Source organism: Anabrus simplex, chromosome 1, assembly GCF_040414725.1.
Source record: "Anabrus simplex isolate iqAnaSimp1 chromosome 1, ASM4041472v1, whole genome shotgun sequence".
NCBI lineage: Eukaryota > Metazoa > Arthropoda > Insecta > Orthoptera > Tettigoniidae > Anabrus > Anabrus simplex.
In genome coordinates, this window is record NC_090265.1 from 1,634,348,265 (window position 1) to 1,634,374,390 (window position 26,126).

Genomic DNA, 26,126 nt, shown 5'->3' on the forward strand with positions numbered 1-26,126 from the left:
ACACACACCCACCCACCCCTGGCTTTTCAAGACGAAGAAAATGGGAGAAAAAAATCTCACATACAAGACCCCCCAACATAATTCATCAGAGAAGAACAACGATTCCGCTTCGAAGCAGGTACAAGTCTTATTGCAGCTTTGTGAATAGCTTCGTCCGTACGGCCCACGCAAAGAAAACGTGCGTTGAAGTCATGCGGTACATGTGTCTTTCGTAGTTAAATGTATGCCTCCGTAGCGTAGGCCTACTGCAGTTCTGATGGTGTAGCACAAATAGGTGAATAATTGTGTGTCCTACCCACGCATTGCAGACATGCATCAGTCACGCTATATGTCTGTGTTTTGTAGTTAAGAATGTCCGCCAGCGTAATGGTTAGCACAATTAACTGCCGTTCTCAGAAGTCTGAGTTCGATTCCCTGTACCGTTCTGCCAGAGATTTACGAATGGCAGGAAAGTTGATATGCAATAAAAATGGTACCTATAACTCCCCTCCACCGGGGGCGTGTTATAGCAGGCGAGATCATTAACAAAGTGATCGTTTAATACCTCGTAACTCAGGCCAATATAGGTATTTTTTGGAGAGAAGTATGTTTAAAATGCAATAAAAACTACCCAATCACAACTATTGTTTTACTCGCCAACGTACCTAATAATAATAATAATAATAATAATAATAATAATGAAACGCACAAACAAGACTTTATAATACCAATATACAATTTACTCATTCAGGACAAATATTTTAAGTTCCCTATGGGAATCAACATCTATATCAAACAAGACTTTTACAGAAAAAAGCATTGTGCTTTTGGAACTTTCCGGGATGTGAAGTGCACAACTGGTGCAAAGTGGTCGGCACAGCGAGCTAATGAAAACCTACTGGATCTATCGAAAACTGAGTAAATGTCAGAATGTGTAATTAAATTTATCGTGGTCCCTAGTTGGCCGATTAGCAAATAATAAATAAATAAAATAAATAATAATAACTTTTATGTTTTTGCTTACTTTTAACGATTTTCGGAGATGCCAAACAAAACATACTAGGGTATGCGTTAATAAAAAATGGAGACAACGAACGCACGAAATTAAACAACATGATGATAAAACGCATTACCTGTATAAAACCATAAATGCGGCAAACGTTCCTGTTATTTATTTTTATTCTTTCCGTCGTGGAACTTTAGGCACTTCCGGGCGATAGCATACCTAACTTAAACAATGCAGTCTCTCTTATCTCATTTATAGCTGTTCAGGTAAATCCTGATGAGATAAATGTACAGAACAAGCATAAAATATACTTAAAAATAAGGATCTGGGTTTCAACAGCCATAGTTATCAAAAGAATGCTTCCAGTCCCTATGTATTACATTCGGAAGTACAACTCGTAACACACTCTAGTTATCAGCTGGTTGTTTGGCACATTTTCTACGTGGCTTTATTCGAAAGGAGTGGCTTCTGCTACACATACACCAACTGGGAATATAAGAGACCATCTCCAGAAATCATTTGGGAATATATTCACACTGTTTGGACTCTATAGTCTGGAACAAAACTATTTTTTTAAATGTTCAAAAAGATGGGACCTCGAATGCTCTTGATTGCAGTGCTGCTGCTGCTGCTGCTATGGCTGACAAGATATCAGTGAAGATGACGTCACTTGGAATGACGACACGCCGGTAGCAAGGGTTGGCGGCGCAAGACCATAATTCAAATGAAAGCAGTGATCAGGTTTACTCAGGTTTACTGTGCAGTAGGCCTACTGCTCAACTCACAGAGATAAATGACTGGCTACTAAGTCATTTTGTATCAATATTGCACAATATGATACCCTTATCCTTTTTATCTACGGGATCGAGTATGAAGCAACACAAATCTTTGTAGCGAGGTTTTAATAAGAGTAATTAAAAATTACTATATTTACTTTATATACAGGCCTAGGCCTAAAAGTCGTGTTCTCCATTTACTGTCCTTTAACATTTAGAAACACTACCTTTCATAAAAAATAGCCAGTATAACTCAAATACATTCAAAAATTTGTTAAAGAGTAGTGTAGAATGTTTACATGTACAAATTATAACTCTCTATAGCCTAGAAGTCATGTGTTCACTGCACAAAATTTGAGGTTATCGCATATTGGACCCCCCTTAACGTTTATGGGGCCATAAAAGTGGGAAAAAAAACAAAGGGGGATCTTATACGTGAGTAAATACGGTAATACCACTTCAAATATCATGCAATCAGAGATCAAATTGGTAAAAGAGCAATGCTATGTTAAAATCAAATGTGATATACCATGTCAACTGACAAGGTTTAAATATGAAAATGTTATCCTTACTTTAATTCCATCCAGGCTAAGAACAGGCAAGCAAACAAGCTACTTAACTAGCTAGCTTGCAGTTTTAAGAAACTTTTAATCTTTTCACAAGCCACAGTACCTACAGTTTTACAATGAATCCCAACCAAAGGGATGGTAAGGGTTTTTTTTTTTTTTTTTTTAATATATATATCATCTCAGCGAGAATCTGGCTAAGACGTGACCGAGGTATCATGTCCCTGGAATGAGGAATTGCGAATTACAAAAGTTACTGAAATCAAAGTGATGGGGAAAATAAAAAAATAAAAAAAAACAAAGTACAGTAGAAGTCTGTTATAGCGAGAATTCATAACCGCGAAAAATTTACCCGCTATAGCAGATTGTCGTTATATCCGATTTTTTTTTTGTAAAAGTTGGGGGGAAACCCACACACGTTAAAATTGGTATGACCGGGCGAGTTGGCCGTGCGCGTAGAGGCGCGCGGCTGTGAGCTTGCATCCGGGAGATAGTAGGTTCGAATCCCACTATCGGCAGCCCTGAAAATGGTTTTCCGTGGTTTCCCATTTTCACACCAGGCAAATGCTGGGGCTGTACCTTAATTAAGGCCACGGCCGCTTCCTTCCAACTCCTAAGCCTTTCCTATCCCATCGTCGCCATAAGACCTATCTGTGTCGGTGCGACGTAAAGCCCCTAGCAAAAAAAAAAAAAAAAAAAAATTGGTATGTAACAGCAATCTGTTTGTTCAAAACTTGTGTTGTCGCAGATTTCCATACTACGGCTTACTCGTAAGTTGTTTTCCTAATTCCGAGACAACGTGAACGTGTATTCCCAATTTCATTTCGAAAAATCACTTCTGTGGCAAAAGTTTCAATTTTCTTATTCAAACAGTCACCTAACCTAACTTAACCTCATGTGTATCATGAAAACATATTTCAAGCACCGGTAGAGTAATAACCTCTTTGCTATAAATTACTCGGGAATAGCCTTCTAACATTTAACCAGATGCGAGAAAATACAGTGAAACTTTGTAGTCCCGACTCGTGTCATATTAAATCTATTTGAAAACACCTCATTTATCACATCACAAATGTTCGCTGTTACCACTCAGTACAATCACATTTTTCCCAGCCCTGAAATAGTTCTTTGTGATCCCTTGTGAAACGAACGTCAATTCCAACACAGATTAGAACCCTCACCACAGGAGGCAGGTTGGGGAAATTTATGCGAAAACGGGAAATGGCCTTGAATTCCAGAACTTTAGAGAGTAAATTATTGCATCGGGAAGCAAGCCATTAGCCAGTTTCGACTCGAGTTGATCGAAGTATTGTCGCATTCAAGATGACTGTCAAAAGTCATTTCTCTTGCACATGGCCAAGTTTAACCTCCAAATTCATGGTCGAAGAGTGTGACCAGAAAACAATGTTTAACCCAATGGTCCGAAATATAAGGCTTCAGCTGACATTTGTTTTAGAAAGTGTGTGATCTGCAATAATGCACTGATACTTTTATGGGACCCCACTGCAAACATTATTATATTTATTCTCAGGTGTTTTACACACCTTTAAACACACTATTTTTATTTAATAAGCCCCAGTAGAAAAGGTTTTCACATTTGTTCTCTCGTCTTTTTCACGCTTTTTAATACTCTCAACGCACCTTTTGAAATGGTAGAGAGTCTATATCTTTTTTTTTTTTGCTACTTGCTTTACGTCGCACAGACACAGATAGGTCTTATGGCGACGATGGGACAGGAGAGGGCTAGGAATTGGAAGGAAGCGGCCGTGGCCTTAATTAAAGTACAGCCCCAGCATTTGCCTGGTGTGAAAATGGGAAACCACGGAAAACCATTTTCAGGGCTGCCGACAGTGGGGTTCGAACCTACTATCTCCCGAATACTGGACACTGGCCGCACTTAAGCGACTGCAGCTATCGAGCTCGGTAGTCTATATCTTTCACTGTACCTGTGCATACACGACATAAAATGCACGCATGCCGGAAAAATAACATATCAAGTGTTGGATAGTTTTTATTCGTGTATTCAACAGTACGTTTTCTCGCTTAACACATTATCTTTCCTTGTCCCCTGCAGAAACGCCTGAGGTTTAACTGAATAAACTAACCTCCAAAATCAATCGTCCACTCTCCGTCGTATTTTGAGGTGTATCACATTCTTACTTAATTTCAGTACATAATTTTAAAATTAAGCGATCGTTTACTTCAGCATTTATTTCTAGTGAGTTTACTGCTATCGACTACGTTATTTACGCATTTATTACAGAAATATGTTGTCTTTCATTTCAAATTGTGCTTATAGAATACCAGTCGACGGGTATTACTAATTGACTCCGATATTGCCTTAGAGTTTGAATGTTGACGGGTGTGTTCTCTAGTGCACATAGCGAAAAACCTATAACAAAGATGATCACATTCAATATAATCGCTGGAGTGCATAAATATTGATAATGGAAAAAATTATGCACGCTTAATCGCTCGTAATAATGGATGCATCAGTTATACGGTTCTCGCTGTAACCGAAGGCTAATACACGGTTTAATATAGGAATTTTCAAGGGACGGAAAAAAGCTATCATTATAACGGAATTCTCGCTATCTGCCGTACTCAATATAGTGGACTTCTACTGTAACTGTAAAGTTTCTACTTTGTACAGTACGAATTTCACATACAAGCTGAGGAACCCAAAATACTGTACGTGTTAATAACAACAAATTAAACAATATAGTACCTTCACATTATAAAAGCACCCCGCATTCTAATTATATATATATATTAATTTAAGTTATAAATTCATCATTAGCAATAATAAATTAAAATGATCTGCATGTCGTACACCCAGTTCCCTGCCAAAACAAAGGGTTATGAGAAATAGAAACTTTACCCAACACAGAGACAACAGAACAATATCAATTTGATGGTACCAATACAGGGATAGCCATACATCAAAATAAACGATAGGATATATGCCTGTACTTCAAAATACTTTTTAAAATGACAGCTTATTCCTTTTCAGCATGTATAACAAAAGTTAATGCCTGAATTTTAAAATGTTGCATTCCACATCTGCTCACATTTACTTTCCCAACAGTGTTGCTGTATTATTCATTAATATAAATAATTCAAAAGTTAGAAGGAAATCAATTATTATATAGTCTCCGATGGAGCACACAAGTAATAGTACTAGCAAATCATTGTGAACAAGACCATATGACAGATGTGTCTTGACCTATTCCAGATGAATGAGCAATGACCTGTACCTTGTAGCACATGGTCTGCTACATGTCATATACAAAGAAAGGTCAAAGTTTTCGTTGTAAAGCATATTTATACAGGAGCCTTCTTAGTTATCTGCTCATGAGCCTTCCTCAAACGGCGTTTTAATTCGGTGGGAAATTTCTCGTAACACTTCTTGCATACAGGCTTCAAATCAAACTCGTAAAACTTTGTCTTCTGGTTCATCTTCTGGTCACAAATAGAGCAAGCAAAGTGGTGAACACACCAGGCCTTATTCATGGCAGTGAACACTGGAACAATAGATATACATTGGTTACTCACTAACAAACCCACAACTGGCTTTCACACAGTCATTAGAATAGACAACTTACCATCACCTCCAATCACTTGATTGCATACAAAGCATAAGTTTCCAAACAGCTGATGATAGTGCGTTTCACAGTATGCAAGGCCTTTCTTCTCATAATGACGATGTCCAAGGAATGGCTTCTCACACTTGGCACACACGAAGTGCTGAAAAACATTAAACATTAATTACAAACAAATACCTGGATCTGAGGGCCAGATAGGATGGACTGAAGAAATTTCTTATCAAATATTTATAATGGATAGGGATAAAAATTTGTAAGAGTTCTGAAGCAAAAAAAAAAAATCTCACAAAATAAATTTTCTTCAGGGCACTTTATCCTTAAAAACTAAATCCATACATAAAAATGAATGTATGGTTGCTTGTTTCAAATGGACTCAAAAACTACTGGACCGATTTCACAAAAAATTTCACAATATGTTCTTATTACTCCTGAGAGGGTTTAGGAAGTGGTTTGTACAAAATCCGATAGGTAGTTTTTTATGAAGAGTAATTTTATGTAATTAATTAAATTACAAAGCCACACCAAGATTTGGATCGACCTTGATGGACAGACTGTCGCTAGGCGACAGAGACTTACTCTCTATCATGATAGTCTGGTAAGAAATGCTGTATGTTTTATGAAGTACCTCTTTTGTTAAGAGGTTCTTGACTGTGGATGTATATAGTCTCCGTGCGCTGATGGGAGAAATGCACCACTGCGCTGCGAGTGGCAAACATTCTAAGTTAATGTTCACAATGTACCCGTCCAAATGATACCTTATGGTTAACGAAAGGATATTTTGTTTAATTTGTATTTTATTCATGCATACGCATGGACCAGTTAACAGCTGATAGCCAGGCCGCCCCGTTGAGGGAAATATGAGCCGGAAGTGGGTCGAGCGGTCAAGGACATGTGGGCTACGCCACAGCGGTGTGCTAACGTCATGCGAGAAGTTTGTAGAAGGAGGTGTCAGAATTCTAGAAAGATCCGTACTCTCGTAAGAGGGAACAAATCGCATTTAAGCTGAAATCTCGACCAATAGTAACTCTAATCGGGAGATTACATCACTTTACTAGTTCATTGGTCGAGAGGTGAAATGTTACGACGACATGAAGGAGTGAATATTCTTCTTTCTTCCTCTGAAGAAGTAAGAAGATGTGAAGGAAAGAACATTCTCTTTCTGGAACAGTCTAGATGATACAACTTCGTCGTGTATACTACATCTAGAAACTTCGAATACGTCTATGTAATCTTATGGACTTGGTCTGTAAATGTCTCATCAGTTCGTATTCTAACTTCGAGTTTGAATTTCATTCTACGGTTTCGTGTGGATTACTTTGTTCTGAAGTAAACTTGGAACATTTCAAGTCATCGGGAAGAAATTAGTATTTCACAAGAAAATTTGTGAACTTGTTGAATACGAAGTGGGTCAACATAGAAGATTTCTACGGTGCGTAAGTCAGCTAGAGACAACTTCAAGCAGCTTACTGCGAGAGTTATGCCATTGTAGGACATTGAATCAAGATATTAGCTAGGTGTTATAAGTATTAGACACTATTCCAAAGTGCCAGAGGATAAATGGAGCGTTAAATGTTGTACATCTTCGAGTCAAGAAATAGACAAGTTAAGAATAACAGTACACAACTTAGTGATGTAATGCAAGGGGATCAAATTTCTAATTTGAATCTCAGTTTCAGCCTAACTATGAGAGCAAGATCATCAGTCATGGATCGGCGAGGGAGGATCTCCACAATAACTTCATGGAATTATCGCCACAACTTCATATTGCCTGACTTTGTGGACATCATATACTTCTCAGCTGTGATTGTGTGAGCCAGCACAATGAACTTGTACTATCCAATTTAATCGAGAGATGAGACCTGTCTTCACGTCTACGTGAATCTGTCTGCATCGAGAAACATGAGTAACAGTTAAATATTATTTTTTTCTTTTCTGTAGATTTTCATTAGATTGTATTCTAGATTAATTAATTCCTTCACTGTTAGATAGATTTGATCTTTACTTTCATCTTGGTGATGGTTAATTAGAGCATGGATGTTACTAGTTCACTATGTGACTATGTGTGTGTGAATTATGATCTACAAAAGATGATCACTGGAATAATGAGGCCCTAATAATAATAATAATTATAAATATTTTAATAATAAGAAGAAGAATAATGAGATGAGAATGCATATGGCTTTTAGTGCCGGGAGTGTCCGAGGACAAGTTTAGCTCGCCAAATGCAGGTCTTTTGATTTGACTCCCGTAGGCGACCTGCGTGTCATGATGAGGATGAAATGATGATGAAGACGTCACATACACCCAGCCCCGTGCCAGCGAAATTAACCAATTATGGTTAAAATTTCTGACCCTGCCGGGAATCGAACCTGGGACCCCTGTGACCAAAGGCCAGCACGTTAACCATTTAGCCATGGAGCCGGACAGAATAATCATAATACTACTTTCAGAAGTAGACATTAAAGCAATGATTGATTGAAGTTGAGACGTATCCGAACTATTAAATCAGATCATAACATTAATTTCATTCCTTGACAGCCACGTGATATTTATTTCTTCAGAATAGTTTGAATGAGATAGGGAATAATAATAAAATAAAAGTAAAGTGAAGTAGGACGGGATAATTAAACACATGTTGTTGAGAGTTAAATTTGGTTGTGAGGTGATTGCTGAAATGCCAAAGATACCCAATTGGACTTAATGATATGGAATCGAATCCATGCGGTGAATGTGGTGCATGAGTGGGCTAACTGAAATATGGACTGAATTATAACGACGTGGTGACTACTAGGGTACAAGTTGGTCAGGTATAATAATAATTTAATTTAAATTATTAAAGATGTGTATGCTGTGATTTAGTATTGGTCTTGCACAATTGAGCGTGTGCTATCTGAATTTATCCCTAATAATCATACGTGGTGATGGCGGATTGATTTATGTCTTTTTGTGATTTTTTTGTCACATTCATTCTTTTTCATACATTGCTAGGAGTTGTGTGTGCCGTCACTGTAGGGTCATCTACATAATCTGAGAACTCGTAATCTAAAATAAGAAAATAATAATAATAATAATCATAAAAACCTAGATAATAAATTATTTCCGTAATGAAACCCTACCTGATTTGATGATGTGGTTGTGATGTATTTTGGAATCTTGTGTACTTAATTTTTGTGTTTAGCCACATTTGGATTTTTGGAACTGTGTGTGTATGATTTGTGATGGATTATGCTCTACTATTTCCAACAAATGCTTTAACACAGTAAAAAGGAATTTCGTTTGATGATGAACTAGATTGAATACAATCGAGCGAGGTCTCGGAAAGGAGGGAATAAACCAAAGAATTTGATAAGAAGGGAAACTGATAAAAATGAAGGTAGTAAATAATGGAAAGATGCCGAAAAGAAATTGAGCTATAGGGATATAATATTCACAGTCCCAGTTGATTTATTGATGTGAGTAAAATAAAAGTCTCATAATAAAAATAAATAATTTAACTAATGAGTGTAAGGTTAAAATGCGACATAAATTGATGATAGGAGTAAATGTTGCCTACAATTAGTTGAAAAGTAGAAACGGTAACTTATGACATAAAAGGACATAATAGAGAAACTTAAAAGCCTAAAGCAATTAAATCATTACAAATTTAACTCTAATCTTTGTGAATAAAATGTACAGTAGTATAAGCAAGAATTAGGACATAGAACTGAAAATAATACTCTAATTTCTTAAAGGATGTAATAAATAATTAATTAATTGGAGATAGATGTGGAACTCTACACGGTTTAATGAACTACTGAGAAAGTAGGGTGCTCAATTTCACAGAGTCATTGGAAACAAATGAATTTATTTTGAAATGTAACATTGTTATTTGAGATGGTAAGAATTTTCATTAATGTTGAAAATTTTGATTGATTTACAGTTATTATGATTCACCTTCAATGCCTGGAAGTGGAGCACACAGACGATAATATTTTTTTGATTCATGTGTAAAATCCTAGGGAAGTTCAAGAAGTATAAGCACTTGTGAATTTTTTTTCTTCTTCACAATCAAGAAAGAGTTCAAATTTTATTTCAAGAATAATTTCTTTGTGTTAAATAAATGTCCATTTTATTTTTGTTTTGTCAATTTTCTTGTGCCATCCATCGCCTATCCTGCCACCAATGCCCTGCAAATATAAATTTTATTAAAAATGACCTGATATAGCAATTTCGGCTCTATGAACGTTCCACTCTTGGAACTCTCGTGCAGCTGGCTGAGCGACCCCAGGGGACAATATACACATTCAACAATGCTGTCTTCAGAAAAATATCTTTGGTCTGAAAAAAATAAGTTTTCTAGAAGGAATCCATAATATAATTTCATCGAATGTTAAAACATTCAAGCTCTTAAGTCTAACGTTTCCAATCGTGAAATTACCAGCATTTCGCCCCAGTACAACAGCGGGCTCATCAGTTGGAATGCTGCACCTTTCTAAGACGCTGGTGCTAGTACGCCGTCGAGACACTATTGTAAGCCCCCTATGTAGGACAATGCAGTGACGGTGCACTACGAGAAGAATGTGCCTCCACTTCTATAAATGCCTGCGTTTGGCCTATATCAAAAAATAAGTTCCCTAGAAGGAGCCATGATGGTTCAACTTAAAGTTGAAAATAAGTAATTATTTATTAATTTTAAACATAACCATGTTTTTCTAACAAAGGCCTTTGTAACAATCGTTATTATTTCATGAAGGCAAATAATTGTTTCATTGAAATGTAAGCATATTTCAGCTGTTGTTTATGCAGTTTGCTTAGAACATGTCACCTCACGTACTGATCGACCATGTGAATGATATAAATGGTCCGTTATTGGACAGGTACCCTATGGGAATCAACATCTATATCATGTGAATGATCTCGACCTCGCTTCTCAAACATAGGGAAAGAGAACTACAATGGGGGAAGAGAGTAGAGGAACTTTTTCTGATAAAAAGGCTCAGGCTTGATGTTGGATCTATTGAAATTCCTGATATTGAAACCGCATGTACACTATAAAAAATTATGCATGAGAAGAAAAGTTCAGAATCACTTAAAGTTGAAAATAAGTTATTATTTATATTCTGTGTCTGTATTTCTAATATGATGAAGTCCACCTCTGTAATATAACGGTTGGCGCTACTAGCTGTCTTCCTCGGGGGGCCCGGGCTTGAATTCTGACACTGCCAGAAACTTAAGATTGGCATAAGGGTTAGTATGTGGTTAAAACGGTGCATGCAGCTCATTTCCATTAGGGGTGTGCTTGAAAAGAAATGCACCACCTCGGGATGAGGACATGAATGTACGGATTTAAAATATGGTATTTCTGTGAGCTACTGGTATTGAATAATGGAGGCCTATTTGTATAATTCTATTTGTCTACTGCCTTTCCAAATTCATTTCATAGTTTGTAACGGAATACTACAAAATTTCACACTTTGGTCTGTAGTACAGTACGGTATATTATTATTATTATTATTATTATTATTATTATTATTATTATTATTATTATTATTCTACTGGCTATAATTAAGACTATGGCAAAACAATACAATGTGTATTATGATGTGTGTGATCTAAAAACGGAATACTGCAGCTTGCTTTTTAAATATAACATTGCTATAATAATGTGTTTCTAATTTATTGATAACCTATTTGTAAAATGATTAAAATACATGATGTAAAGATTCTTTTTTTTTTGCTATTTGCTTTACGTCGCATCGACACAGATAGGTCTTATGGTGATGATGGGATAGGAAAGGCCCAGGAATTGGAAGGAAGTGGCCATGGCCTTAATTAAGGTACAGCCCCAGCATTTGCCTGGTGTGAAAATGGGAAAGCACAGAAAACCATCTTCAGGGCTGCCGACAGTGGGACTCGAACCCACTATCTCCTGATTACTGGACACTGGCCGCACTTAAGCGACTACAGCTATCAAGCTCAGTGAAGAAAGAATTATTTTGTATAAATTAAAATGTATAAATTCCGAATTACTTCTTGCGATTTACTGCTATAATCCACCGTCTTTTCAAATGCATTTCATGAGGTCGTGAAGAAAACCTTTGTATCACAGTACCTATTAATGCAGCCAACAACAAGCATATAGTCTGCCTGAACGTTATGGTATTAAAAAATAATCATCTGAAGACAGCACTGTACAATGATTCTTCTTCTTCTTATTCTTCTTCTGATACTCCTCCTTAATTTATTTATTGGGTTCTGCTTTTGCGTTATACCCAGCCTCTAGTAGTTTTATCGAGTAAAGCCGAAAATATGAAAGATGATATATTCATTGTAAAAGGGGGGAAGATTAGAAATCAACTGAAAAAAACATACGTAGGTATCATATACTGTGTCAAAAACAAAACAAATTTGGGATAGAGAATGTACAGAGACAAGTTTCTACTCCTCATGCCAGCTGTGATCCATCACAGCAGCTATCTACATCACAAACATGACTGGATCAACACATAGGTAAAATGATTGAACATATGTATGTAAACATCACACATATTCCAGCTTCTTATGGTCAGCTATTGATGAAGATGCCCCTAAGTAGTTCTCGTAATGCCCACTTGCAGCTGCACACTGCTATATGCAATGAGTCTAAAGGAGGATGGGAACATGCCATCGTGTTTTATGGAGTACCTTTCCACATCTCCTCCTAAATCACTGGAGCAATTTCAACCAAAATGGTACACCTATGACTTATTATCTGCTGACAAATACTGTGGGGGAAGCCACCCCTAGCACCCTAGGGGAGGGGGTGAAATGTAAAAATAATCAAAAACTACCAATATTAGCATCGAATCCATGGCTTTTGGGGTTGCGGAGATGAACTGCGACACTCTGGATGCCATTTAAGTCCCTCCATTGGCATGGGGGTTGAAAAGGGGTGAACTAGAATATGTCCAAAATGACCAATATTTGTGATTTGGAGAACACAGTTTTCAGGGTCTCTATCCGGATTAGTGACAGTCCTAGTGACAGTTGGATCATGTACATCGTATCTTTTGCACGAGGCGTAAATACATACAGTTTTAACCTAAGTTTTTTTTTTATTTGTTTCAAAGGATCAGCTTCTTTTAAATAATTTAAGGATAAACTAGATAAACAATTGATACAGAATCTGCCACCTGGGCATCAAACCTAAATGCAGATCAATGGTAAATGACATAAGAAATAATGTTTATAGCAAGTTACTGTATTTTCTTGCACAATTAAAGCCCCTGTATAATTTACGCACCGCAATATTTGGTTCAATGTGGGGAAAAATAAATGTTCGTGTATTTGACTCACTCTTGATGATTTATCACACTGTTCTGGAAGTGTTACAAAGTAAAGAAGTACCGTAGCAGCTTTCCTACTGCAAAATATGGCACTCCAAATACAGTAGAACCTCGATTATACGTTCCCGGAAACTACGTTTCCCCGTATTATTTGTTCAAATTACGTGGTCCCGCGAGCATCCTAATTAAATCATGTTGTAAAAATCCTGCATTATCCGTTCCTCGAAGAAACAATTTCCCGTATCAACCTTCCAGAAATTTCAGTCCCATCAACGCTAAATCCTCAATCACGCGTTTTTCAAGACACTGTATCCCACAAAAGGACAGTTACAGCATACTTACGGATCTTGGTGTTAACGTCCCGTCATTGCGGTAATTTGAGGAAGTACTATACCGGAAAAGCAAGCGGTGGTGAACTCGTATAAGGGACCATCTTAGCATCGCATTCGGATGGTATTGTACCATTACGTTACAGTTGAAGAGATGTAGCGGATAAAATGGCGCGGAGCAGCTTCAAAGAGCGCAAATATATATGAAGTGTATCCATGTGGCATGTTGATCGTAATTAGAAGGCGGAGACTTATAAAGACCGGCGAGAAAGAAAAGAGTTTCTTAGATAGAACAACTATGGTCCTTAAAAAATAATTGAATTCATTCTATTCTTAACTACTTTGTAAGAGAAGATCGTATTTAAAAAGATAGCAATTTTACTACGAGCCAAGAAGACTATTATCAACGTACGAGAAGGAAGCCGAGAGATAATATACAGTACATCCGAGTGAAGAATTTAGTTATTTACACCTGCCAAAATAAGCCGAGACAAGAGGAAAACTTATACACTTTCGTTTTAAAATATTGAAGTTAAGAAAAGCTACGGACCAGTAAAGGATTGAGAAGAAAAGGGCCAGTTGCATTATAATAAGTGGTCAAATACCGTCAAAAACTGCAGGGATATTATTCAGAAGCTCTAGACAACATTCAGTAGGCGATATATTTAACGAGAACAAGCTTTATTGGAAATATATAGATATTTAGAGCACAACTTTTGAGTATTAAGAAATACCAATAGCCATTCATACGTCCTAGAAAGCTTAAAATGGAAGATCTAACTATGTATTCTGCCCAAATAATGTTGTCTTCTTATTGCATGGACACCGGAGATATGACGAAACACGCTTAAACTGGTGGAGGAAGACTACCCGAGATGCTTTGACTCAAGCCAGACTGCCAAGACCGATTTCCAGCTGTGACGTACATGGAGACCAAGGCTGAATGCTCAGAGATGGCATAAGAAGCGAGAAGGAGCCAGCAGTTGACCTAATCGAGACAAGATAAGTAATAAGTTTCCAAATTACCAGTTCAAAGTTATTTGTAGTTGTTGAAATATAATAGTAGGAGTGCAGAATTGCCTACAAATAAATTATATGTGCCAGTATGTGAATGACAGTGCTAGATTTTAAGAAGTTAACCGCAAGCGTGTGCCAATTTGAGTAATAGTTATACCGTGCTCGTAAGATGATTTTAGGTTATTGTAAGCACATACGGAATGTGAATATCGATGTTTATGTACCAATCTACTCAGAAAGATCATTTAGCGTTGAACTAGGCGAGATTAAGAAGAGAGTCTGTGAATTACAGAGTAAAACCTGGATATTGCAAAGACCAGATCGACAGACATGGCCATTATGACTGTATTATAAGAAGAAACGGCTTAAATATTGGGAATTTGCGGTTAATAAGAAGAATTTGACGTAGATGGACTAGTAAACCGTAACAAAGAGGTGGTTTAGAAGAAATGAGATGAGAATTTATATATGCAGATGAATCTGGAAGAAGAGATATATGAGAATTATGAAGTAATAATAGTATCAATCAATACTATCAATCAATCAATCAATCAATCAATCAATCAATCAATCAATCAATACTGATCTCCATTAAGGGCAGTCGCCCAGGTGGCAGATTCCCTATCTGTTGCTTTCCTAGCCTTTTCCTAAATGATTTCAAAGAAATTGGAAATTTATTGAACGTGTCCCTTGGTAAGTTATTCCAATCTCTAACTCCCCTTCCTATAAATGAATATTTGCCCCAGTTTGTCCTCTTGAATTCCAACTTTATCTTCATATTGTGATCTTTCCTACTTTTATAAACGCCATTCAAACTTATTCGTCTACTAATGTCATTCCACGCCATCTCTCCGCTGACAGCTCGGAACATACCACTTACTAAGTTTTACAATATTTAAAATTCTTCCACCGTTTTGATACTTTTTTGCCTTTTGGCAAAAAATTTTATTTGTTAACAGTACATGTTTCATTCCTTATTTAGGAACATCCTCAGCTGTTATTGTAGCTTAGGTGAATTACTAAGATTTAAAACACGTTAATTTGCAGGTACGGTACATTGATTTATTTAAAAACTACTAAAAATACCAATTAAATTAAATAATATTAAAAACAATGTAGGGGTTAGTGTGTTAATGATGTGAGAGCGGATGATTACATAGTTGGTCAGCTTAAAAACTATGTCTATTCATTTGAATAGTTGTTAAAAATTTCATTTTGTTACAATAAAAAGTCTGTTTGCGGTTAAAAGTTTTAAAAAATGTTTGACTTCGTAACAGTGTTACAGTGTAACTTTTAACCGCAAACAGACTTTTTATTGTAACAACATGTACTGTTGACAAAAAAATTTTTTAATGTTTTTAATGTTTTTAAATGAATCAATGTACCGTACCTGCAAATTAACGTGTTTTAAATCTTAGCAATTCACCTAAGCTACAATAACAGCTGAGGATGTTCCTAAATAAGGAATGAAACATGTACTGTTGACAAATAAAAATTTTTGCCAAAAGGCAAAAAAAGTATAAAAACGGTGGAAGAATTTTAAATATTGTAAAACTTAGTGATTAAATTTTGATACGGAAAATGAAGTTGATTACTTGCAACATACCACTTAGTCGAGCAGCTCTTCTTCTTTCTTTCAATTCTTCCCAACCCAAACATTGCAACATTTTTGTAACGCTACTCTTTTGTCAGAAATCACCCAGAACAAATCGAGCTGCGGAACGAGTCAAGATGGCAGTGACTTACATGATGTTCGCGTGTAATATTGTCGCTTGGAACTATTGAATAATCGGTCATTCTAAGCTAAAATTTACCATCTGAAACACCAGAGTGAAGCTGCTAAGTACTTTTGTAGTGAGTGTGGTTTTAAATCTGTGTTGTGGAGATTAGTGTTCATTAAAGGATCACTCTCATACCTATAACCTCATCTTGTTAGCTAACCGATAATAGCCGCCTCTGTTGATGGAGGTCGGCAAGTTTTTTCTAACTCAATGAATCTAAATAATGAAAATCAGCAAGTCTCAAGTAACCTCACGAATCGACAGAATAAAGAAAGCAGAATTCCCACCCGTACCGGTGAACCAGGTAACCTCATGACAACCTCTATTACTGTTCCTAACACACTTAATCTCCTAACAACCCAAGGTTAAGTTACTCTGCAGCAATGCAATCCTACCCTACCAAAGATCAAGCTATTGTTATTGAATCTTGCGATGGTATTAGTATCCGAGATTATATACTAGCAATTGGAAAAGTCACTAGCCCTAGTAACATCCGATTTGTCTCACGGATATCTAATGGAAGAATATGTATCTTCCTTGCAAGTCAAAAGTGTGTTGAAGAATTAATTTCAAAACATCCTAAGATTCTCATAAATAATGTCTCCTTGGAAATAAGACCTCTCCTAACTAAAAACAAACGAGTTATTCTATCCAATGTTTGCCCTGTGATTCCTAATATTGTTATTGAAGAAGAATTTCTCAAACTCGGCATTAAACCAATGTCAAAGATATCACCTATTAGAGCAGGTTTAACAATCCCCGGATTTTCTCACATTCTCAGTTTTCGGAGAGAGATTTATATTCAAAATGAAGACTTTAACAAACTTCCAGACTCACTCCAAATCGAATATGAGGGTACCAATTACTGGATTTATTTATCCTCTGACACACCCACCTGCTTTCTTTGTAAAACTGCGGGGCACTTAGCTAGAAACTGTCCTGATAATGATGAAATAATAAATGAAGGCTCCTCATTAAATCAAAACAGTCATTCTCGTGGCAAGATCAATCTAACAGAATTTCCCCAACTAGTAGAGGATACACAAAAAATTAAAACAAACTGTCAAGAAAATATTACCTGTACTCCCTCACAAACTGTTCAGACAACTGCTACATCTACATCTCTTCAGTGTTCTCAAAATCAAAACTGTGGGCCTTTACCCTCAGGTGAAACGACTCTAACCTCTCATTTGGAATGCCCTCAAAACCCCTCGTGTTCATCTTGCTGGATCGAAGAGACCAATATCACTATCTAGCAGTGAAACTACAGGCAGAAAAGACCTTAATTTTAAGGAACCTCCCCTAACAACTGAACCTAAGACAAGTGAACAGACAGGGAAACACAAGACAAAACAAACTTACAAGAAACCAAAGACAGAAAAAGAAAGCACAACTATTAGTGATATGCTTAAGCCAATTAAGCAAGTTCTAGAAGCCAACCCTCAGTCCTTTCCCCTCAATTACTTACAACTCCAATCCTTTTTTTGAAAACAGTATTGGAGTTAATGACATTGCAGCAATAGCTTCCAATTACACCCAAGATCTAGAGGGTTTAGCCCAAGCCCTTCAAAAACTATGTGCTGTTTCACCATTCTATATTTGCATTAGTAGGAACAAAAATGGCGTTCAAACCATTAAAAGGTCAATGTGAAAGTAATTAACATCGGTACGAGCCGAAATGATAATCCTTTCAACCGGTAGTCACCGAAAGAACCATTCTTAGAAGGCTGTGAGAAAAGAATGACAGAAGCGGATTATTTAAACTAATTATTAGAAAAAAGAGACTTCCATTAGAACATTCGACACAATTCAGCACTACGGCAAGTAAGACAGAGTCGAGCAAAGAAATACGCCAACTTATCTGTTTTTAAGATCAACTATTGACGGAGAATAAAATCCGCAGCAGCCCGCTCAACGTCAACTGCATAGACTGAAATAACTGCGCGAAATTTAAAGACCAGCAAAAAGGAATCATCAAGTCTGGTACAACTAATACATCACGGCTGGACTTGAAAGTTTTATATTTGTCTGATACTGCACATCGTAGAGAGCAGAGTCCAACCAGCTGTCAAGTGCATTCCTAAGAAGCACGGAAAAATCGCATTCACTCGGCAAGCGAGAGAGTTTACAAATAGTAGCACAGTTAGAACTGTTATAGCGAAACTAGACGGCCCAGAGCACATTCATTCTGATATCATAGGCAGTACGAAACGAAGATAAATTACAACATGACAACATTAACTAATACATTGTATTATTCTGTTCTTAACATACCAGAGACCACTATGATGTTCTAAAAGACCAAGGCAGAGACTACTCCGACTATGGTGGCGCTTTACGAGGTTGATGACCCAGGAGGATTGGAAATCAGCTGAGAAGACGAGATGGACCCGATTACCTAAAGCAGAACCATGGAGCGAGGCCTACCATTCCCGATGATCAACAGCGAGATGGCAAACAGGGCCCAATAAGCAAAGTTAAGTCCCCTATGAGTCGTTTTTCGTAAGTAGAAACCTTTATTTTTTGGCTATGTGTGATATGATTTGTGACATTGTGCATTCGTATATAATATTGAAGTGTAATTACATGGATGTAGGTATTCATCTGAAGTTACTGTTAATCCCATATATAGGCGTAAAATACCAGTGAAAGCCGTTCGCAAATTTATCAATGTGGTGTGAGAGAAAGTAATAGTTATTTTTAATCGTTATCATTGAAGTGTTGGAGTATAATATGAATGTCAATATACATGTATGATGGCCTTATCGGAATAGCAAGCTTGGAGATCGTATTTAGGGAATGTTTACGACGAAGTATTGTAGTACAGCTTAGTATTGTGATACACTTTTCTTTGATACTATGACGGTGAGGATAATGGTTTTTTTTTAATATGTGTAGGTTATGGCACATATGCAGCGTATTTAATGAGATGAATGCTTGAGATGCATTGATATGGATATTACGTGATATTTGAAGTGATAAATGGTGAATGAAGTGATAATATAAGCGGATGTTAAGTTGTGATGGTGATATTTATTTTTATTTGAAAGGTTGGTCATAGTAGTCTTCTAAGAGTAAGATATATATTGAAATGTACTGCTTTCAATTGCTGTTTTTATTCCCAGATACACAAAGTAGGTTAGAATACAATCTCAACGCCATCAACACAGAGTTGTTTGAGTATGTAGGATCTTCAGATGAGCCAAGAGGCTAATAACGTTAATATTTAGGCCTTCACTGAGTTATTTATGACCATTTTCAAGTACTCTCACACATGGTAACCTAATTCCTGATTTTATGGGAGTAGTTTGACACATCACTGGTAACTTAGTCATTCGTATATGGATTTTTAGATGAAGGTAGAGTCTTCTAATATGCCAATTTTTCCTCTTATGGTATAATTTGTTAGAAAGTTAATTAAATACACTTGGCAATGCTACATTCAGCCAGATACGCACTTAAATTGAATTTTAACCATGGATTAAGATAATAATTAAGTGAATGAGCCACATAAGCCTTATGATAGAATTAATTTGAAATCAATTACGACTTAGAGTGGACCTGAATATGCTTATATGGAGATCAGATCTTACGAAACATGAAACATCCAAGCAAACTTTTAAACATATGAGTTAACTAAAGTCCTCAGAAGATAGACATTGCTTTCCCATACGATTTTCTACTGTGTATGGACACAGATGTTAAATTTAGCAAAGTGACATTCGTTTCACCAGTCATATGTGAGTTAAAGATTAAATGATAGAATTTTAAGTAACTTTGAGGAGCAATTCAGCTCAGTGAGAAGAGATTCCAGATCTTAATGGATTATTTATTTGGCTATTTTCACTGCGTTCTACATTCCATTTTAAAACTATAATCTGAAATGATGTATATAGTAGGGAATATAATTTTCTTTTCATTTTTAACCAATTGGATGCATCTAATTCTTTCAACTGTATTTAATATGTTTCATTTGATTTATATATTTTAATTTTTCAATTGATTTCTGCAAACATTACTTAACTATGACTTAGTATTTCAACAGGCCAGGGTTAATGAATCGATGATTAAGGCCTAGATTTCAACTACTTGTTACGGGTTTTTCCAAACCTATTTTTCCTTATTTCAACGTAATTGCAACTGATGGAGATGTTTATAGCATTATGAAGCTGTCTACGTTGTACGAGGCATCTTTTAACGATATCTTACATGACATTTACTTGATATTTAGACTGAATAGTCAATAAAAGCCGAGTAGTGAAACTATTTAATTCTTTTACTGCCTACTTAGTATAAGAATTAGATGTAAGACTGTAATGACTCATTTTTTGATTGAGATTCCGTTAGTAACACGTACGAATCACTTGAAATACCGTAGTAACCTGGAATTTGCGAATAATTATGGCGACATTATTATTTATAAGTTTCATATTCCGTATTGATCGGTGGAACATTTTTCTTATCTATTACATTAATTATGGCGACATGCGAATATGGTATCCGACTGATAGCGTGTTGGAGACGTCCTTCTGCGTAGGTTGAGATTTACCATAGGCCATCGGCGTACTTTCTCAAGCGGAACCCACAACCCAGCAACATTAATCAGATAGAATCATTTATCAAGAGCTAGTCTGGATCTCATGTATCCTCACCTGGACGCGGGAAAGGTGCAACTATATCCATACTACACTGAAAAATCCATTAAGAACAGGAGTACTCGAATAGTCAAGAAACTGCTTAAGGCTAGCTGTGAAAACCGAGGTGAAGCAATTAACAGTTTAGTTCCAGATTACTCCAGCGATGACTCTACTTCCCTCACATAATAATGATAAAATTCCCTCTACACTTGTTTGTCATTCTTATGACTATATCATTATTTCAATGGAACCTCAACAGTTTTCGATCACAGCGAGAGTATTTACAACTTCTACTAAATAAACATCAGCCTTCAGTTGTCTGTCTACAAGAAAATAACTTTAGAGACAACTTTGTTTCCCATTTAAGACAGTTCAACGTACATTATAAAAACCGAATTAATCCAAATCATGCAAGTGGAGGCGTAGCCACCTATGTTAAAAATAATTTACACCATCAAGAGGTTCCTTTAACTACTGATTTAGAAGCAGTCGCAGTTTTATTATACCTTCCACAAGCTACATCTCACGCTGATGATTTAAGAAACCTAATACACCAACTCCCCAAACCCTTCATCTTGATGGGTGATTTTAATACCCACAACAGTTTATGGGGTAGTCGCAATACTGATGCAAGGGGGAAAGAAATAGAGAAGATACTAGATGAATTTACTCTAGTATTATTGAACTCAACTGCTCCAACTCGTTTTGATATAGCACACGGAACATACAGTAGCATAGATTTAACTATATGTACGCCAGACATAGCTGCACTATTTAACTGGTCCATTTATTCAACTCTACAAGGAAGTGACCACTTCCCCATCATAATTAATGATGATCACAGTTCTCTAGACAACACATCAAAACTCCAATACTGTAAATGGAATTTAAATAAGGCAAATTGGCAATCATTTAGAAAGATTGTAAATAACTATTTAAATGATCTAATTCCAACAAATAAATTTCCTTCTAAGCACATCAATGATATTGTTCAAGACTTCACTGAAGTAATAATTAAATCTGCTGACCAGAGCATCCCAAAAACAGCTCCTATGCTCTTCAAGAAAACGGTTCCCTGGTGGAATGACTCCTGTAAAGAGGCTATCAAAAATAAAAACCGTGCTTACTACCTATACAAAAAAAATCCTACGCCTGAAAATAAAATCAATTTTCAAAAACACCGAGCAATAGCATGAAATAAAATAAAATTAAGTAAGAAAACCTCCTGGTTAACATTCATCTCCTCCTTAACCTGCCAAACTTCACAAAAAGTTATGTGGAATAAAATCCAAAGAGTAAGTGGCAAATACAATAAATTCTGTATTACCTCTCTAAGAGATCCAGTCGCTGGGTCAATTGTAAATGAACCTCAACAAATAGCTGATCAACTGGCTAAATCATTTTCAAAAATCTCTAGCGATAACAATTATGAACCTGAATTTCTTCGCATGAAAACAACTCGAGATCCAATGGACTTAAGTGAAACTGTACCTACACCGAACTATGCTTATGATACTTTACAGTTACAAGAAATGGTTACAGAACTCAACAAATGCGGCAGATCTAGTCCTGGCCCAGACACCATTCCATATGAATTTTTAAAACAGCTTCCACATAGTGCACTCAATTATCTACTTGCTATTTTCAACTACATATGGAGTTCCAAACTATTTCCAGATCAATGGCGTTGTGCTATTGTAGTGCCTATACTCAAACCAGGAAAGGACATTTTGATCCCAGATAATTATCGTCCCATCGCCTTGACAAATACAATGTGTAAGCTACTGGAGAAAATTGTTAACAAGAGATTACGCTGGTATTTGGAACATATACACTTTTTTTAGTGATGCACAAAATGGTTTTCGTCAAGCACGTTCAACAACAGATACTCTGATATGTTTAGAATCAGAAATCCGAGAAGCTTTCCTAAATAATCAGCACCTCATAGCTGTTAGTTTAGACATTGAGAAGGCATATGACATGGTGTGGAGACTAATTGAAACACTGATGAAACATAATATTTCAGGAAACATGCTTCACTTCATTTATAATTTCCTTAAAGATCGCCGAATTCAAGTCAGGACAAATGGAACTCTTTCACATGAAGTAACCATTGACAATGGAGTTCTCCAAGGATCAGTCATCAGTGTCACATTATTCCTCGTTGCAATAAATGGCATTGTCTCCAATTCACCTACCAGTAAAGGCTTGCCTTTTTGCCGATGATTTGACTATACTAAGTGCAGGAAGAAATAAATTAACTACTCAACAGTTACTTCAAGAATCAATTGATAATATCAAAAAATGGGCTAAAGTTACAGGGTTCAAGTTTTCCAAAACTAAAACCAAATGCATACTCTTCTCCAAAGGTAAACATACTGTACAAGACCCTGAGCTGTACATGGACAATCACAAAATTGAAACAGTAACAACTATGAAAATCTTAGGAGTTTTATTCGACACTACGTTAAGTTGGATACCTCACCTGAAAAACCTCAAAGATGACTGCTTGCGAAGGCTGAACATAATGAAGATCCTTGCAGCAAAGAACTGGGGGGCAGACTACCAAGTGCTAATGAACACGTACAAAGCCATTATTAGGGCTAAATTAGACTATGGCAGCATTGTATACAATTCCGCAAGAATGTCTTCACTCAAAATCCTTGATTCCATCCAGTCCTCAGCTCTTCGAATTGCTCTAGGAGCCTTCCGTACCAGTCCAGTAGCCAGCATTCAAATAGAAGCAAATGAACCACCACTCACAATTAGACGTAGACAACTAAGTTTGACTTACGCGCTCAAGGTAGCAACTATGAGAGAATCAAGAATTAAGTTGTATGCTTTTCCTAACAAGCATCAAGGTACACTCATTAAATCAGGATCACAACCACAGCCTTTCAATGTCAGAATAGCCAAGTTTCTTGAAGAACTAAATTTAAATATCCCTCCAATACTCTTCACAGACAACTCTCTTAATGTCCCACCATGGACTATTACCCTTCCAAAAATTAACTTTGAAATAAATTACAGTGTCAAAGATGAAACTGACAGATCTCACTACCATCAATTATTTCTTGAAATTTCTAATAAATACCCAAGGCACACTGCAATCTATACTGATGGATCAAAATGTGAGGAAAGAAATGGATGTGGGATTATATATCCTGAACGTACCATGCTATACCGATTGCCTGACTACTATACAGTCTTCTCTAATGAGCTGTACGCAATAAAGCAGGCTATGCTATATATTTTGAAAACCAGCACCTGTAATAACTCCATCATTTTTTCTGATTCAAGAAGTGCATTAAACGCAACAGAAAGTCCATCATCGAAACACATCCTTGTACAAGAAATACAACAGTTGTTTAACAACATCATGAAAGAAGGCAAACAAGTCATCCTTGTGTGGATACCCTCTCATAGAGGTATTCAAGGCAATGAATCTGCTGATCAAGCAGCTAAAGACGCTACTTACCTCCCGCTAGACGATCTAACAATAGCTACCCCTCACACTGACATTATTGCCTATGCTAAAACAAAATTATACCAACAGTGGAAGATAAAATGGCTTCAAACTTCGAACAGCAAACTCCACGAAGTAACAACGGAATCTACAGTACAACACTATCTTCACAACCTTCACAGGCAAGATCAAGTCCTAATAACTAGAATACGGATTGGCCACTCTAAGATAAGTCACAGCTACCTCCTTGAGAAGAAACTGCCTCCCATCTGTACAACATGCAATAGTGTGCTGACTGTGAAGCACATCATAACAGACTGTTCACTGTATGACAAATGGCGCCAGTACCACGGTATACCTAAGGATATTAAGGGGACACACTCATCTCCTTCACTGTGCAAACAAATTATCAAGTTTTTCAAAGACACTGGTCTGTATTCAAAAATTTAACTGTTCAGTTTAAAATACCACTTTTATATTTTTTTCATTCTTCACCCTACTGTAATTTAATGTAAATTCTACAGTTAGAAGTCACGATAAGACCTTAGGGTTAAAGTGACTCTAAATTATCTTAATAATTTAAAAAAAAATTTTAAAAATCGAGCTGCTTTTCTTTGGATTTTTTCCAGTTCTTGAATCAGGTAATCCTTGTGAGGGTCCCATACACTAGAACCATACTCTAGTTGGGGTCTTACCAGAGACTTATATGCCCTCTCCTTTACATCCTTACTACAACCCCTATACACCCTCATAACCATGTGCAGAGATCTGTACCCTTTATTTACAATCATATTTATGTGATTACCCCAATGAAGATCTTTCCTTATATTAACACCTAGATACTTACAATGATCCCCAAAAGGAACATTCACCCCATCAACGCAGTAATTAAAACTCAGAGGACTTTTCCTATTTGTGAAACTCACAACCTGACTTTTAACCCCGTTTATCAACATACCATTGCCTGCTGTCCATCTCATAACATTTGAGGTCACGTTGCAGTTGCTCACAATCTTGTAACTTATTTATCACTCTATAGAGAATAACATCATCCGCAAAAAGCCTTATCTCTGATTCCACTCCTTTACTCATAACATTTATATATATAAGAAAACATAAAGGTCCGACAATACTGCCTTGAGGAATTCCCCTCTTAATTATTACAGGGTCAGATAAAGCTTCACCTACTCTAATTCTCTGAGATCTATTTTCTAGAAATATAGCAACCCATTCAGTTACTCTTTTGTCTAGTCCAATTGCACTCATTTTTGCCAGTAGTCTCCCCTGATCCACCCTATCAAATGCTTTAGACAGATCAATCGCGATACAGTCCATTTGACCTCCAGAATCCAAGATATCTGCTATATCTTGCTGGAATTCTACAAGTTGAGCTTCAGTGGAATAACCTTTCCTAAAACCGAATTGCCTTCTATCGAACCAGTTATTAATTTCACAAACATGTCTAATATAATCAGAAAGAATGCCTTCCCAAAGCTTACATACAATGCATGTCAAACTTACTGGCCAGTAATTTTCAGCTTTATGTCTATCACCCTTTCCTTTATACACAGGGACTACTATAGCAACTCTCCATTCATCTGGTATGGCTCCTCCGACCAAACAATAATCAAATAAGTACTTCAGATATGGTACTATATCC

General features: G+C 36.6%; 1 protein-coding gene across 4 annotated transcripts in view; it reads right to left on the bottom strand.

Annotated features, from left to right (window-relative positions):
* Positions 1–3,030: 3,030 nt before the first annotated feature.
* The window catches only part of stck (LIM zinc finger domain containing stck), a 90,666-nt gene continuing 67,570 nt past the window's right edge, over positions 3,031–26,126 (bottom strand). For all 4 annotated transcript variants that reach the window (XM_067138324.2, XM_067138325.2, XM_067138323.2 and 1 more), the window contains 2 exons: positions 5,933–6,074; positions 3,031–5,851 (listed from right to left, as the gene is read on the bottom strand). In XM_067138324.2, the coding sequence (XP_066994425.1) occupies positions 5,652–5,851; positions 5,933–6,074 (342 nt within the window). In that variant the 3' untranslated portion in view covers positions 3,031–5,651. The remainder of the gene's footprint in view (positions 5,852–5,932; positions 6,075–26,126) is intronic.